Source organism: Porites lutea, chromosome 4 (assembly GCF_958299795.1).
Source record: "Porites lutea chromosome 4, jaPorLute2.1, whole genome shotgun sequence".
NCBI lineage: Eukaryota > Metazoa > Cnidaria > Anthozoa > Scleractinia > Poritidae > Porites > Porites lutea.
In genome coordinates this window covers 2,095,001-2,112,496 of record NC_133204.1, presented here as the reverse complement: position 1 = coordinate 2,112,496, position 17,496 = coordinate 2,095,001, and the positions used below count along the sequence as shown (strand labels likewise).

General features: G+C 39.7%; 1 protein-coding gene across 1 annotated transcript in view; it reads right to left on the bottom strand.

Annotated features, from left to right (window-relative positions):
* LOC140935219 (aminopeptidase A-like) overlaps positions 1 to 17,496 on the bottom strand; it is a 46,478-nt gene that overhangs the window by 8,298 nt on the left and 20,684 nt on the right. The window contains exons 7-9 of the mRNA XM_073384760.1: positions 14,030 to 14,161; positions 960 to 1,120; positions 131 to 210 (exon numbers count right to left, since the gene is read on the bottom strand). Coding sequence (XP_073240861.1) covers positions 131 to 210; positions 960 to 1,120; positions 14,030 to 14,161 — 373 coding nt within the window. The remainder of the gene's footprint in view (positions 1 to 130; positions 211 to 959; positions 1,121 to 14,029; positions 14,162 to 17,496) is intronic.

Below are 17,496 nucleotides of genomic sequence, written 5' to 3'. Positions count from 1 at the left end.
AGGCTTCAGTTTTCGTTTTCTTTTTTTTTTTTTTTTTTGTTAAATTTTAACTAATCCAAATTTTACATTTTATGAACGGGTATCCGCGGCATAAGCAGTACAAGTACAAGCGAAACCGCCAAGCTCTTACCAGGTCCTCTATTCATCCAAACATTGACTGCAGCCTTGTTCTTCTGAGTGATGTACGTTAGAGGTATATTCCAGGTATAACTAGGAATGAGCGCACCTTGAATTACTTTCAATGGACGCAAATCAATGCGTGCAGTAGTTTGTCAGGGTAAAAATTGTGGTATGTTCTATCCACTGAAAAGCACGTTTATCATCGTTGTATTTGCAATATTTCGTTACAGATCGGCACATTGACATATATTTGGTGTGTCTGTGTAATTCGTGTATGAACGTTTCTCAGAAAAAATATTCGCTGCTACGTATCGAGGATATCAAGAATGAAGCTGTGCTAAGAGGCTTCGCCTCGTCCCAAGTAGTCCGTGTTCGCATCCCGGAGATGGAATATGTGCTGATTGAGTTTGTTACAGCTGCAGCCTGCGTGGCATGCGTTGATAGAGGTAGGGGACGAACGAAAAATAAGGAAAAATAAGAAGGGGAATTTGGCATTTTCGTGTAGCCTCCCTCCCTCTTTTTTGTACTTGCCATTGTCTCAGGTATTTCTTAACCTGATGCTGGTTCTCTTCTTTGCTTCGAGAGATTTTCCTGCCGTAACACTAATTTTTGCCCCCCCCCCCCCCCCCCCCCACAAAAACATTTTTTTTTTTCAAATTTCAATTCGATCTGGAACACGATCCTGAACATTCTAGGGTTTCTGGGGTTTTTTGGTAACCAAATTGAATCACATTCTACGAAGCTAAATTCAAAAGTATTTAATAGGTATTACTAACTTTATTCTTTTAAATTAAAACGCTTGAATCATCATACAGATCAGCAAACTTGATGTCACTTACTCGAAGGGAGAAGTCTGGTTGGGCTTCGCACCAGGGACGATAAGGAATAGTTTTTGATCTGCTCTTGCCTTCTCTTGATCCACGCGCGTGATAGTGACCACCGGTAATCCCATTTGTTTTGTCCAAGTGTCCATCACCTTTTTCACATTGATGCCAGTTTGCTTATGGACGACCCACGTAGCATTTAGTAGTATTTAATATCAGAAGATCGTTGTGAGAATAACATGACAAAAACTTCTTGTTTTTAAAGCTATGCCTATGTAATTATGCTTAGTTTTGTAGAACGCTTCTCTCTAGTCTCTCTCTTTGTTGTTTGATTTGAATGGTTATTGTTAAATATGGAGAAAACGGTCGATGGTTTCAAACACAAAAAGATTCAGGGGCACCCAACGGCAATTTTCGGGAAAATATCTGTTCGGAAGACGATTTGAGAACTAGAATTCTCGGAACATTTGTTGTAAAATTTCTTGCTTGCCTGCCTCTCCTAGGATTTTCGAACATCTACAAATTGGTATAATTACCCATTTTAAACGGATATTCACCCTAAAAAAGGCCACCTAGAATTTTCGGGAGCCTTTTCCTGGCTGAAATTTTCGAAAAGGTAAGTTTCGATCCCTATAATTTTCGGATCACTAGACTTTCAGCTAGGAAATCCGAACAGATGAAAAGTTTTTAGGGGATAAAAATATGCCTGTATCTACCGTTTAAATACTAAAATACGTTCAACAATGCTATGTTAAGTGGTTTTGAACTATATCCTCGTTGGGTGCCCCTGAAGATTTAACTAGATGAAACACACAGCACTAAACACGCGAGTTTCGACATCGCGGTCAACTCACGAGCAGAGCGGCTTTTAATGCGCATGCGTATAACAACGACCGCTGACAAAGAAAAATCAAATACATTACACTTCCTCCCCTTCGAATCTGTGAAAATCCTTAAACCATTGAAAACACTGCTTTGCAATGAAATCTCTAGAAAAGCTAATAAGTCACTTGAAACTTCAGCAATTTAACACAAGGGCAAACTAAATGTCTCCCGAGATTGGACAAAGCTAGTTCCTATAACTGTCAATGTCACAGATTTAGCTTAACTGGTGGTTTTCTTTCCCCGACTGGATATATGCGCTCAGTTTCGTTCTTGCAAAGCTCTGGGAGTTGACACATTGTGACTTTGTTCTCAAGACAGAGCATCCACTTCAAGGGCTAGAACCGAGTGGGTAGACTAAAGCTTACGGGCTGCAACAGAGGTCTCAGTGTTTGGAGTTGATGGCTGCGCTAAGCCACAGTTCGAGATCTTGTTTTTAAGCACTGAGGCTTGTACTGGAGCTGGACCAGGAGTCTATCCAGGATCCCTACGGGATTGCTCCTTTGCTGACGTGGGCTGACTGGTAGAACCGCTAGTTGATGTAAGCGAACCCTTGCGACATCTTGCTCCTTGGGAAGCACTTTATCAAAACCCTCTTTATCTAAAATCTCTTCAGGTTCACAAGCTCAGTCTGCAGCAGGTGATCAATGTGAAAATAACGCAGTTGCCACCCTACTTTCGCCAGGTAGGTTATTGGCCCCAGCCTTCTTATTAACGTAGCAGGGACCCATTTATTCTTTACTCCTACCGACATTTCGAACATTCACCGAATCACACGCAGACAGTTCACGCACCTTAACACGGTTTTTGCCATGCTTCTGCTGTTAATTATTTACCTTGCTGGTTTTCAACGAACACTTCCATCTTAGGTTTTAGGACACTAAACTTGGTGCGAGGCCTACTCTTTAAGAACAGTTCCGCTGGTGTCACAGCTCTTATTGAATGGGTGTGTCTCTGTGCCGGAACAAACAGTTTGCTTATTGATACTTTAAATATCGCTTCTGTGCATCTCTTCTCACCTCGGGACTCCTTTTGTAATGCTTGCTTTAGAATTTGGACTGTACGTTCTGTTGCACCATTGGACGATGGATAATAGGGAGGAAATTCACAAAGTCACCGGCAAAGAACTGGGGCCCGTTGTCGAACACATCTTCCTGTGGGACTGCATAAGCTGCAAGCCGCACTCTTAACTGGTCAAGAAGCAGACGTCATGTTTGCTAGTTCAATCCACTTGGAGTGCCTGAAAACTGGACCAAGGAAATGTTTGCCATCCCTCTCAGCAAAGTCAATGTGTACTCTTTGCCACACTCAAGTAAGTCATCTGCATGGTTACAGCGTTGCTCTCGGAGGTGCATTTCGCACTAGTTGGAATACCTCATAATGCGTTACCATCAGCTCAATCTCTGCATTCAAATTAGGCCATCGCAAGTACCTCCGTGTAACAGCTTTCATAGCAACAATACCCGGATGCTCTTCGTGTAACTCTTGCAGTAGTCGGTTCCTTAACGGTGGCGGAATGATTATTCTCAATCCTAACAAGACACATCCTTGATCTGCTCTTACAACAGTTCTTCATCCACTTCATGATAAAGCCATCCAGTCAAGGCGTACTCTAAAACTCTTGTTAACACAGGCACTCTTTGGAGGTCCCTGCTGATTTCCTTAGCGTCATCAAGCAATTCATCAAGGCCTGAGAAGAAGATTTCTGCCTCTTCTTTCATGGGCTCGTTGTCACAGGGCTAACGTGACAAGGAATTTGCATTAGCATGCTTTGCTAATGAGCGATACCCCGCCTAATAATTGTACGCCTGTAAAATGACGACCCGACGCTGCATTTTAGTAGCTGATAAAGTAAGTACTGCTGTATTGGGACCCAAGATGGTCGGTAATGGCTTGTGGTCTGTTCCCAGGTGGAAAGGTCGACCATACAGTTCTTCTTCCGGACATCAATACAATTCCCAGGGCTTCCTTTTATATTTGCGAGTAGTTCCTTTTAGTCTTGGAGACTGTTCTCGAAACAAATCCAATGAGACGCTCTTCTCTTTCATCTGAAATCACAACTCCAACACCGTAGGAGGAGGCATCACATGCCAGAGTCAGCTTACTCTTTTCATCATATGTCACAAACACCATGTCAGCCTCAAGCTCATATTTGCTGGGCACAAACGCCTCTTTACACTCTTCTGTCCAGGCCCACTTCACTCCTTTCCGGAACAGCTGATGCAAGGACTGCAGTACCATGGATAGGTCGGGTGTGAAATCAATCTTGCTGAACACAGTTCCACCTCCTAACGTGTCAGATACATCCTCTGTGTCTGGTAATGGATATGGGTTGTCTAGAAGAACCTTGTTAATGGGCAACTTGAAATCTCTACAGATACGAATGTTTCGTCCCTCTTTAGTACACATACAATAGGAGAAGCCAAGTCACTACGCTCCACCTTCTTAACTACTCCTTCACTTTCCAGACGGTCTACCTCTTCAACTCTTCTGCTCGTCATGATCATACACTATCGGCAACCAAACCTGCCTCCCACATACAGGGACTTACACTCCACTGTAAGCCTTTAACTTAATTGGTACACTGCAACAGCCACTGATTTAACTGCTTGTCGTACAGATTCTTGGGCACGATAGACACCGTGGCACCTGTATCCAATTGCATTTCACAACTTATCTGGTCTAGCAATACTAATACTTGAATTAGTGCACCTCCTTTTTTTGGAATTCTCAGCTTAAAGGGACTGTGACACGCTTCTGCACATGTGCGGCAACTTGATTTCTGTTCCGGCGAACAGTTTTTCAAGATTGGCGTTTTGGTGAAGAAATCCTCTTCCATTGACCCTGAGACGCCCGAGAAAGCCATAATATCAGTATTCAAGAGCTATTTTGGTCCATTTGGGAAGTTTTAAACGCCATAATTTGTATTTTTGTGCGAGAATTGTCGAGAAAATTCGAAGTCATTGAGGAGAACCGTGTTCGTTGTTGTCAGTGAGGCCTACTCTGGGACCTTAACTCGCCGCGAGATTGTGCGAGCTAATGCGAGTTAAGGCGAGTTAAGGCGAGATAAGGAAAAATTGAGCTCGCCTATCAGTTGCGAGTTTGTGCGAGTTAAGGCGAGTTAAGGCGAGTTAAGGGAAAATGATCCATCTTATAATATGCTTTAGTAAAATACATATAAAGATGCCTTGGAATCTTTGTATGTCTTATATATATAGTAGGCTCCATGTTGTCCAATTACGAAAAAATTAAACCAAAAATTTCAGATGAGCTCCAAAGTTGAATAAAGCCAAATCTTGTTTAAATTTATTAACTGAAATATTTTCCTAATTGGACGAGCTTAAGTATGGATATGCTAGTGATATGGAGTCCTGTTCTTTATTAATTATATAGCATTTAGACTCCAAACTAGACCATTTGGTGGCTGTATCATAATAATAATCAGTGTCATCATAATCATATATTATTTATTAAAGCTATATAATTATTTGGCAGAGTAATAAATTACCAGTAGTGGGGAAAAAAAATGAAAACAAAACAATCATGAATTGATAAAAAAAAATGTAGCTGTAGTATAAGCACAGGTAGGATATTTTATTTTATTTTATTTATTTTGTAAATCAATAACACTATGTTTTAATAGCCAGGTGAGCATAATAGGTATCACATGACATGTCATCAATTGTTATCACTAACTCCAGAATTGAAAAAAAAAAATTGCAGTCTGTGTCAATGTTCTTCAAAGAACTAGTATAAAAATCCGGGGAAGCTGACGAATTACAACTCAGCTGAGGAAATTTTTATGCCACAATCAATATTACTGAAATGAAATGAAATTTCTTTCTCCTTGAAAACTACCACTTATCTTTAAGTCTTCCATTTGATCCATTCTCTCCACTTCACTGATGGTTTCCCTTGGAGTCCAGCTCAATTGTTTGTTTTCACTGCCAGAAATGATTGCCTCTTCGTTTCCTCGGATAATCTATTCTAATTTGGTAAATAAATAGTGACAGGCCATTCACAGATCCCGCAAACGTGTCGCATGAATGTAATTGCTTTTCTACATGTAGCGTTGAAGAGATTAACTACCGTTCGGCTTTAACCATTGTATCTCTTAATGAACTGCCTCTTTTATAAGAAATAATCGGAGGTTCTTTTGCACTTTTGTATTTTCTTTGAGAGCTTTTTTCTCTGTGAGAGAATTTGACTTCCGAGAGTGTTTTATCTGTTAGGTTGTTCGGGTAGCCTCTCGCTCGAAAGCGTAAGTTGAATATTCTTATGTTTTCTACGAAAGTCTTTCTCTGAAGAGTTAGTGCTTAGTAGTCTCAGGTTTGATTATGCTCTGGAAGGTTCTACATGTTGACTGAGCAAATGTGATTTTAGCCGTTTGTTTCCCACTGAGAGGTCATGGCACATATATCGATTTACTGTGGTTTTATGGTCGGCAGGATTTGCCCTCTGATGCAAGAGCATTTTGTACGACCTCAGTCTTTTAAAGCGTAAAGCTTTTTATTGCGGCTAAATAAGGGCTCTAATTTTCTCCAAAGTGCCTTATAGATCTGAATAACTAAGCGATTTTCTCTAGTCCGTGAATGAGATGTTTTTCTGCAATGTTGTATCATGCTGGGCCCAGCTCGTAACTTCTCTTTGCAGAATGTTAAATTGTCACGGATAGTGTTTTACAGATCCAAGATTTTAAGAATGAAGTGCAGCTTAAACTGAAGCTACATCAACTGTGGAGAATTGCAGTGTGACTCAGTAAACTCCAGCCTAGTGTTTTTCTAAAGATAGACGTGTGAATCTTTTGACTGGAGCGTGTAGTTCTTCCAGTGGTAATAGCTTGTTTTGAAATAGGTTAACAGTCCTTAGACTGCTTTGTTGTTGCCACTTTGTGATCAGGCAATCTCTCTGTACTTTGGTGTTTTTCTCTGAGATTCTTAAGCAAGACCGGTTTCGTTCCTATAGCGGAACTCGTCAGTTGCTGCTATTTGGAGTAACTGAGTGGTGTTTGTGCAGGCAGTGTTTACAGGTTTTATACCAGTGTCTAACAGAGTGTTGGATCGAAAATAGCGTTCTCTGATTGGCCCAGTGAAATTGGCCAATAAGTATCTGATTTGTCGATCCTGATGTAGGTTGTGTTTCTTTGCATGTCTATTTTTCTGTTTTTTGGCCATGCGAATATTCCGTTCTCTGATTGAGAAGCGTTAGTAGGTTTCTACATGGACTGGTTGGTATTTCCCTGAAGGAGATGGTGTAGGCTCGAATATTGTAGTAGATATTGTTGAAGACATGGTAAATAAATAGTGACAGGCCATTCACAGATCCCGCAAACGTGTCGCATGAATGTAATTGCTTTTCTACATGTAGCGTTAAAGAGATTAACTACCGTTTGGCTTTAACCATTGTATCTCTTAATGAACTGCCTCTTTTATAAGAAATAATCGGAGGTTCTTTTGCACTTTTGTATTTTCTTTGAGAGCTTTTTTCTCTGTGAGAGAATTTGACTTCCGAGAGTGTTTTATCTGTTAGGTTGTTCGGGTAGCCTTTCGCTCGAAAGCGTAAGTTGAATATTCTTATGTTTTCTACGAAAGTCTTTCTCTGAAGAGTTAGTGCTTAGTAGTCTCAGGTTTGATTATGCTCTGGAAGGTTCTACATGTTGACTGAGCAAATGTGATTTTAGCCGTTTGTTTCCCACTGAGAGGTCATGGCACATATATCGATTTACTGTGGTTTTATGGTCGGCAGGATTTGCCCTCTGATGCAAGAGCATTTTGTACGACCTCAGTCTTTTAAAGCGTAAAGCTTTTTATTGCGGCTAAATAAGGGCTCTAATTTTCTCCAAAGTGCCTTATAGATCTGAATAACTAAGCGATTTTCTCTAGTCCGTGAATGAGATGTTTTTCTGCAATGTTGTATCATGCTGGGCCCAGCTCGTAACTTCTCTTTGCAGAATGTTAAATTGTCACGGATAGTGTTTTACAGATCCAAGATTTTAAGAATGAAGTGCAGCTTAAACTGAAGCTACATCAACTGTGGAGAATTGCAGTGTGACTCAGTAAACTCCAGCCTAGTGTTTTTCTAAAGATAGACGTGTGAATCTTTTGACTGGAGCGTGTAGTTCTTCCAGTGGTAATAGCTTGTTTTGAAATAGGTTAACAGTCCTTAGACTGCTTTGTTGTTGCCACTTTGTGATCAGGCAATCTCTCTGTACTTTGGTGTTTTTCTCTGAGATTCTTAAGCAAGACCGGTTTCGTTCCTATAGCGGAACTCGTCAGTTGCTGCTATTTGGAGTAACTGAGTGGTGTTTGTGCAGGCAGTGTTTCCGGGATCTGTGAATGGCCTGTCACTATTTATTTACCATGTCTTCAACAATATCTACTACAATATTCGAGCCTACAGCATCTCCTTTAGGGAAATACCAACCAGTCCATGTAGAAACCTACTAACGCTTCTCAATCAGAGAACGGAATATTCGCATGGCCAAAAAACAGAAAAATAGACATGCAAAGAAACACAACCTACATCAGTATCGACAAATCAGATACTTATTGGCCAATTTCACTGGGCCAATCAGAGAACGCTATTTTCGATCCAACACTCTGTTAGACACTGGTATAAAACCTGTAAACACTGCCTGCACAAACACCACTCAGTTACTCCAAATAGCAGCAACTGACGAGTTCCGCTATAGGAACGAAACCGGTCTTGCTTAAGAATCTCAGAGAAAAACACCAAAGTACAGAGAGATTGCCTGATCACAAAGTGGCAACAACAAAGCAGTCTAAGGACTGTTAACCTATTTCAAAACAAGCTATTACCACTGGAAGAACTACACGCTCCAGTCAAAAGATTCACACGTCTATCTTTAGAAAAACACTAGGCTGGAGTTTACTGAGTCACACTGCAATTCTCCACAGTTGATGTAGCTTCAGTTTAAGCTGCACTTCATCCTTAAAATCTTGGATCTGTAAAACACTATCCGTGACAATTTAACATTCTGCAAAGAGAAGTTACGAGCTGGGCCCAGCATGATACAACATTGCAGAAAAACATCTCATTCACGGACTAGAGAAAATCGCTTAGTTATTCAGATCTATAAGGCACCTTGGAGAAAATTAGAGCCCTTATTTAGCCGCAGTAAAAAGCTTTACGCTTTAAAAGACTGAGGTCGTACAAAATGCTCTTGCATCAGAGGGCAAATCCTGCCGACCATAAAACCACAGTAAATCGATATATGTGCCATGACCTCTCAGTGGGAAACAAACGGCTAAAATCACATTTGCTCAGTCAACATGTAGAACCTTCCAGAGCATAATCAAACCTGAGACTACTAAGCACTAACTCTTCAGAGAAAGACTTTCGTAGAAAACATAAGAATATTCAACTTACGCTTTCGAGCGAAAGGCTACCCGAACAACCTAACAGATAAAACACTCTCGGAAGTCAAATTCTCTCACAGAGAAAAAAGCTCTCAAAGAAAATACAAAAGTGCAAAAGAACCTCCGATTATTTCTTATAAAAGAGGCAGTTCATTAAGAGATACAATGGTTAATGCCAAACGGTAGTTAATCTCTTTAACGCTACATGTAGAAAAGCAATTACATTCATGCGACACGTTTGCGGGATCTGTGAATGGCCTGTCATTATTTATTTACCATGTTGATATTTTTGGACAGAGCCCCTTCCTGCTGCGTGGGAAACTTTCACGTCCACGACAAAGACTACCAGAACACATGTACGTTCTTCAACAATATCTACTACAATATTCGAGCCTACACCATCTCCTTCAGGGAAATACCAACCAGTCCATGTAGAAACCTACTAACGCTTCTCAATCAGAGAACGGAATATTCGCATGGCCAAAAAACAGAAAAATAGACATGCAAAGAAACACAACCTACATCAGGATCGACAAATCAGATACTTATTGGCCAATTTCACTGGGCCAATCAGAGAACGCTATTTTCGATCCAACACTCTGTTAGACACTGGTATAAAACCTGTAAACACTGCCTGCACAAACACCACTCAGTTACTCCAAATAGCAGCAACTGACGAGTTCCGCTATAGGAACGAAACCGGTCTTGCTTAAGAATCTCAGAGAAAAACACCAAAGTACAGAGAGATTGCCTGATCACAAAGTGGCAACAACAAAGCAGTCTAAGGACTGTTAACCTATTTCAAAACAAGCTATTACCACTGGAAGAACTACACGCTCCAGTCAAAAGACTCACACGTCTATCTTTAGAAAAACACTAGGCTGAAGTTTACTGAGTCACACTGCAATTCTCCACAGTTGATGTAACTTCAGTTTAAGCTGCACTTCATCCTTAAAATCTTGGATCTGTAAAACACTATCCGTGACAATTTAACATTCTGCAAAGAGAAGTTACGAGCTGGGCCCAGCATGATACAACATTGCAGAAAAACATCTCATTCACGGACTAGAGAAAATCGCTTAGTTATTCAGATCTATAAGGCACCTTGGAGAAAATTAGAGCCCTTATTTAGCCGCAGTAAAAAGCTTTACGCTTTAAAAGACTGAGGTCGTACAAAATGCTCTTGCATCAGAGGGCAAATCCTGCCGACCATAAAACCACAGTAAATCGATATATGTGCCATGACCTCTCAGTGGGAAACAAACGGCTAAAATCACATTTGCTCAGTCAACATGTAGAACCTTCCAGAGCATAATCAAACCTGAGACTACTAAGCACTAACTCTTCAGAGAAAGACTTTCGTAGAAAACATAAGAATATTCAACTTACGCTTTCGAGCGAAAGGCTACCCGAACAACCTAACAGATAAAACACTCTCGGAAGTCAAATTCTCTCACAGAGAAAAAAGCTCTCAAAGAAAATACAAAAGTGCAAAAGAACCTCCGATTATTTCTTATAAAAGAGGCAGTTCATTAAGAGATACAATGGTTAAAGCCAAACGGTAGTTAATCTCTTTAACGCTACATGTAGAAAAGCAATTACATTCATGCGACACGTTTGCGGGATCTGTGAATGGCCTGTCACTATTTATTTATCATGGAAATTCCAGAAGGATGGGATTGGTCAATTACATATTTTTTTAAAGGTAAAAACCCTGTTTTCCTTATAAATCACTATCTTTTAAACTTTTGAAATTTGTATTCTTTTGCGTCTTCCCTTTATGGAGTAATTGTGAAATTACACTGAGAGTAGGATAAGATATTAAAATTGGTATCCACTTGGCAGTGGCGAGTTTGGGCGAGTTTGTGCGAGATAATGCGAGTTTAGGCGAGTTAAGGCGAGATAAGGGAATTTGAACATAATCTCAAGTTGCGAGTTAGGGCGAGTTAAGGCGAGTTAATTTCCCAGAGTAGGCCTTCAGTGTTCCTACAAACGGATCAAATGTGGCCTTTAATGTGGTCATCTGGCTTTCATTTCTGTCTATTAATGTTCTCCAGTCAACGATCTACCTTTGACGGATATTTTTTAAACGATAAATATGTAAAGAGAGTTAAAAAGGGTCCCTCGATACAGCCGTGGACTTCAAACGGGACGCAGCGGCGAGTGAAGCTGATCTGCGACATGACTTCCGATTGTCTGCAACATTTTAATTTATCGAGTGCCTGGAATCAGAAGGAGAAAACCCAGCAATCTTTTGTTGTACAGGAAGTCTCGTGAGGTTTGAGGAAACAATCCATCGAACATGAAACGTTTTAACAGGCATTCGATTTATGACTCCGATCCGTAGTTGTATAGCAGAAAGTACTGACAACAGGCCGCGCGATCTTTACTGATGTAGTTCACTGGGAATGTTCCTTGTATCTTTTCTGTATGAGCGTAGATGTTTAAGAATTGATCTTTTAAAAATAAATTGTTGCCTGAATGTTTCGCTTTCTTTATGTGTTGAATCGATAACGTTTTTTTTGCGGAACACCCGACGCAACGACTCGGAAGGAATTTTTTTATTTGCTGATATAAGCAATTGAAATTTATTCCATAGTGATGGGCTCCTGTTTATGCCTTTTTTTTTTGCGTTGTTCCTTTAGAGTAATCTTTATACTTATACGTTATGTGGCTACTATTGCAATGAAAGCGTTTTATGATGAAGCGCTAAGAATTGCTTTCAAATACTGCTACGATTTTTAGCTGATATCAATCGACTGAGCTACAGTGTTCATGCAGAGTGTTCATCGCGCTAGCCGACCGCATCGCATCAGTGATCGCATGACTTATTTTATTATAGCGCGTATTTAGCTGGCATTTTAAGCAAAACGTTTGCCTCATCCTATACTGTGTGTTTTGATCACCGGTCAGGAGCTATTTGCAGGTATTTCTAAGTTTATATAGGGTAAACAGAGAGATCAGTAAGGTTTGTTTACAAATTATTTTTGTTTGCGGATCGGAGAATGGTTTTCTAGCGTGGTTACGTAGAAATACACGTAGGTAAATGTTTGTTTGAAAGCAGGACAGGGCTGTTAATCTTATTCTTATCAGCTGCAACATTTATCTGAGGAATACCAGAGAATAAATATGAACTATGGGGATATATAAAATCGAACAAAAACGTCCGGAAGACTCCCGCTTCGCGAACAATGAATCTTGAATTATGTAAATTTCCTCGCATGCATCTTACTCACTTCCGATTGGTTCAAAGACAATCAGCTACTGTCACAGCTCACACATGCGCACTATCGTGACACAGTCCCTTAAAAACAGGCCTTATGCTTCATCATCATCACTTGTGTCATCAACCACCACAGTATTCCAAATACTTCACAACTTCAGCTCCCCGCTTAAGATCACCGTAAGAGTTTGCTACTCCACCTCTTGTTTCAGTGTTGCACATAGCTGCATAATTATCTACCATTTACACTTTGAACAATCTACTTGCCGAGATGAGCAACATTTATCACGACCATAATGCCCCGCTTGAGCACACTGATACTACCGCCCGTTACCAGACCTCTTGGTTGACTTCTTAGGAGATTTTAAGGGAGATTTCTGAACGACTTTATGCACAAAAAATGGCCCTTCCTTCTTTAACTCAAGGCTCTGCTCTTTCATTTGTTTAGCCTGCAGGTCTACGGCCTCCATTGCTACAACAACCTCTTTCACCTTGTTCAAAGTCTGGTTTTTGCTTTCCCAGAAGTTTCCTTCTTAAAACCTAAGATCGGAATTTATCGATTACTTGATCTCCGATGTCAACATCTGGGTCGTTGAAATTATACTTCTGTGCTTGTTTTCTGAGTCTAGCGATGAACTGGTCGACTGTCTCTTCATTTTATTTTGTCATGCTCCTGAAAACATGTCTTAACATACGGTTCTGTGACTTTGGTTACGCTTTTGGAGTGCGTGCAATTTTCTCGTACTCGGTAGCGTTATCTTCCTAAAATATCTCCTGGCCTGGGTCCATTAACATTTTGTACAACTCTTAAACCTCTATCTATCTGCTCTTTGAAATAGCAAATCTTTCTTCTGGCCGTCGTTGACCACTCCGTTGGCGACGACAAAGTATTGAAGCGATTAAAGCCATTTCTTACAACGTTGTGCCAACGCTGACGAATTCTCTTTTCACGCAAAGGGACTTATCCCTTGAATTTCGATATTAACCGCCGCTATTTATCGCTGTTTGAGTCTTCTTTAGTGGATCCCATCCTCGTCGCCGGTGTTAAATATGCAGAAACCGGTCGATGGTTTCAAACACGAACAGATTAACTAGATGAAACACACCACATCAAACACGCGAGTTTCAATATGGTGGTCCACTCACGAGCAAAGCGACATTAATGCGCATGCGTATAGCAACAACCGCTGGAAAAAACAACAAGCAAATAACATTTGTACCGGGAGAGATTTAAGATATCCTTGGGTGATTGTCTGTGTTGCTGCGTTGCAGTGGTCAAAAGATAAGTTCAGATCATCAGAGGGAAACTGACGAAAGGCCATTGTTTGTAACCGTCAGCCTCTAAATCTCTTTACTGTTGTAAATTTACCATTTACTCAGACAGACTAAGTGTTCGATTTTTCAAAGGTCAGAGGGCGTCATGTAAACTAAACAGGGACATTTTTCACCGCAAATATAGATTTTCTAACCGTCAAATAAATGTTAATTTTGGCAGCGGTTTAAAACTAGTATAAGCGAATATAAGTGCAGACGCGAGGAAGAAAATGTTTTACCTCACTTTAAGGTTTAGGGTATTTTATTCGGGATCCCTTGTAACTTACTTCCGCCAAGCATTCGAATAGATCAAAACTGTCAGCGTTTCCAAAAGCAAATTTGTTGAGATATGACTCCAGACCAGTAGTAAATCCTTCAGAGCCAAGAACACTCCCCATCATCCTGATCACAGAGGCACCCTTAGGTAGAAGAAAATAATTGTGTGTTAAAAAAATCCTAAAGATCTGGAGAATCCATATGTGCATTCTTTTGGCTGCCATCAAAACTTCTGTAAAAACTGAAACAACAAATAAAGACATTCAATTAGCTTAGAGAAGGTATACGTATAATAAGGTTGGTCCGCTAATCAGCTCAAAGGCACTTTGTTTTGGTTATGCACTAGAGCGGTTTTCATTTGACTGTCGAAAAGAAATTGGTTTTGCACTTTCTACACGATGCGATTGGCTTAAAAGATTCGCGCCACCTTTTCATCCAATCAGAAGTAAAACCAAAGCCAATTGTGACGCGCTCGCATGCATTTTCCGGCGCTTTGCGTCAGCCACATGTAATTACTTCGAGTTTTGATTGGTTCAAAGTATTGTCTGTGTCCTATGTGATTGGCCAGAGTAATTACTTTGGTTTTGGTTTAACGACACTCAAACGAAAACCACTCTATCTGGTGCCTGTCTACTAATTATTCTCTTGACAGTTTTCAACTTCCCCCAAATTTAAAACCTTTCGATTTTCCATAATTTTTAGCATTTCCCCTTAATTTTTTTAGGTTTAGAAAAACTCGAAATATCATAAAAAAATTCTCCCATATTTATTGAACCAATGGCACTACCTTTTTGAGCTATTTTTTGATTGAATGAAATTTTGGCTAGATTTAGAAGATTAAAAGCGAAGGGCAGAAGTAAACGAAAACAAGCAGAATTCCCCACTTAGGACGAAAAGAATTCTCTGAGGTCGGTGCCAGCACTCCAGCGTGCCAATTCACCATATTCACATAGACCATAATGCACCTTGTTTACCCCCAACCCCCCCCCCCCCCCCCCACCCCAAATTTTGAAAACCGAGGTATAAATTTCACAGAAATCACAAGGGAGCAACTCTAAATTCGGTGAAATGTCTCTCACGATTCTCTCATACATGCATGTTCTTTGTCGGCGAGCTCATTTGGAAAAAAAAAGCACTTTTCTAGGTAAAATCATCCTCATATTCTTTGCATGTGATTTAAGGCATTGTAGTGTCATGACAGGCTACTATGTGACATTGAAATATCAGGCAAAACCCAGAACTATCGCCTCTAAAGTGTTTTCAACTTTAAAGTGACTCGATTCTTCTTCATTTTGCTTTGCAAACAACATAATTGGACTTCAGGCACTTATTCCATTGAGATAATTATAAAATTTGTAAAATAAAAGGTGAGGCAAGGGAGCCAAAGGAAGCCAATAAGGCTTGTTAATAGGACCACCTTAAAATAATAAATAGAATACTGACATCGGCAATTTAACTCCAAGTACGTAAAATTTCTATGGAACATAGAAACTAATCATTAAATAGGATAAAAATAGAAAAGCCTTAATAAATGTTTAAGTGCAGAAGCAAAAAAGAAAAGGTGAGAAAAAAATCATGCAAGAATAAACGAGAAAAAAAAAGCGAAAGAAGCGAAAAACTACCCACAAGCATTGGGAGTAGAACTAAAGTGTGCTTGTAACCAGAAAAAATGACTTAAGTTTAGGATTGAACAAAGCAATACTTTAGGCATTTTGAATTTCATAGCTAAGGGAATTTTTTATTTTGGGCTCTTGAAAACGAAGTGAAAATTTCCTTATACATTTGTCCTGTAGTAAGGCAAACGGAAGGGATTCTTACTTCTAGTGCTATATGAATGTCAGTCACAGTTTAAAGTATAAACATGTCATTAAAACTATTAAGAAGAAGACCGTTTCTATAAAGATACATAATTTTACCTATTTGGAGTTTGATAATATCTTCGAATTTTAGGATTCGTAAGCTCACAAAATAGGATTGCCATGTTCATCAAACGAACTCCTGGAAACTATTCTAATAACCCATTTGTGAAGATTAATCAAACGTGTAAGATTTGACTGATAAGTTGAGCCCCAAACACTCGCACAAAAATGTAAATAACGATAAACTAAACTATAATAGAGAGAACATAAGGAGGTCTTATTAAGGCAGAAACTTGATTTGTAAATAATGTCTACTAATTTTGAGACTTTTCTTGCTATGTTCTGTACTCGAGATTACCAAGATAGGTGTTCATCAAGTATCACTCCCAAGAACAAAAGTTCATTTATACGATCAACTTCACTATCATTAATTGAAAAATGTAAGTCAAGCTTTTGCCTATTTTGTTTTGTTTTAAATAAAATAAAATTTGATCTTTTTATGTTAATAGAAAGCTTATTAGCCTGAAACCAGCTTGATAGTACTTTTGAACCGGCTGAAGAAAGCCTGTGTTTTCTGAGAGGTCCGTTAGAGTAAATGATAGGGCCGGACAATAGCAGGGGGGGCTGGCAACGGCCTTTGATCTTGCCGCTTTTCGGCTTTCCATGATCGCCCCAGTTAAGAAATCTGTCAATCATCCGAGAACTGTAGCGAGCATGCGCGTAACTGGTTGGGAATAACAACAAGTTCGTCTTCGCAGCGATTCCAAAGTGTGAAGTGAATTCGCTTTTGGTCCTGTTGGTCATTGCTTTCTTTGCTGTAACCAATTTTTTTCCGTGGGAATGTGGAGCTTACGTTTTCCTTTCTTCTGGTCTTGCGTTTGTCATTACATGCGGTTTACTACGCTAAGAACGATACCAGTGAACATGTTCCTCAATGTCCGACCTTTTGACTATGTGTTTCTGTTTGGAAGACCCACAAGACTAAAAGAAGGGCCAGCTCTCCAGTACATATGTAGAAGAATTTATCTTTTCAAGTGAAAGGCCCAAAATTAATTCTTCGCGATATTAAAAAAAGTGCGGTGGTTGTGGTCGAGTAGAAGAGTTGTCAGAGTTGTTCACGGTTTTACTACACCTTCAAGACGAGAAGAAATGATGATTGAGATTCTTAATCTTACATCCTTGATTGTGAACTTATCCTGGCAGAGTTGTGTTGGATGATTGAGTGGCATGGTCAAATCTCGTAGTTCATATATTTCTTTATGTACTAGAAGCTAAATAAATATTCAGGGGCACCCAACGAGAATATAGTTCAAAACCGCTTAAACATAGCCTTGTTAAACGTATTTTAGTATTTAAAGGTAAATATAGGCAAACTTTTATCCCCTAAAAATTTCTCATCTGTTCGGATTTCCTAGCTGAAAGTTTAGTGATCCGAAAATTATAGGGATCAAAACTTACCGTTTCGAAAATTTTAGCCAGAAAAAAGGCTCCCGAAAGTTCTAGGTGACCTTTTTTGGGTAAAAATCAGATAAAAATGGGCAATTATGCCATTTTTTTGACGTTCGAAAATCCTAGGAGAGGCAGGCAAGCAAGAGATTTTACAACAAATGTTCCGAAAA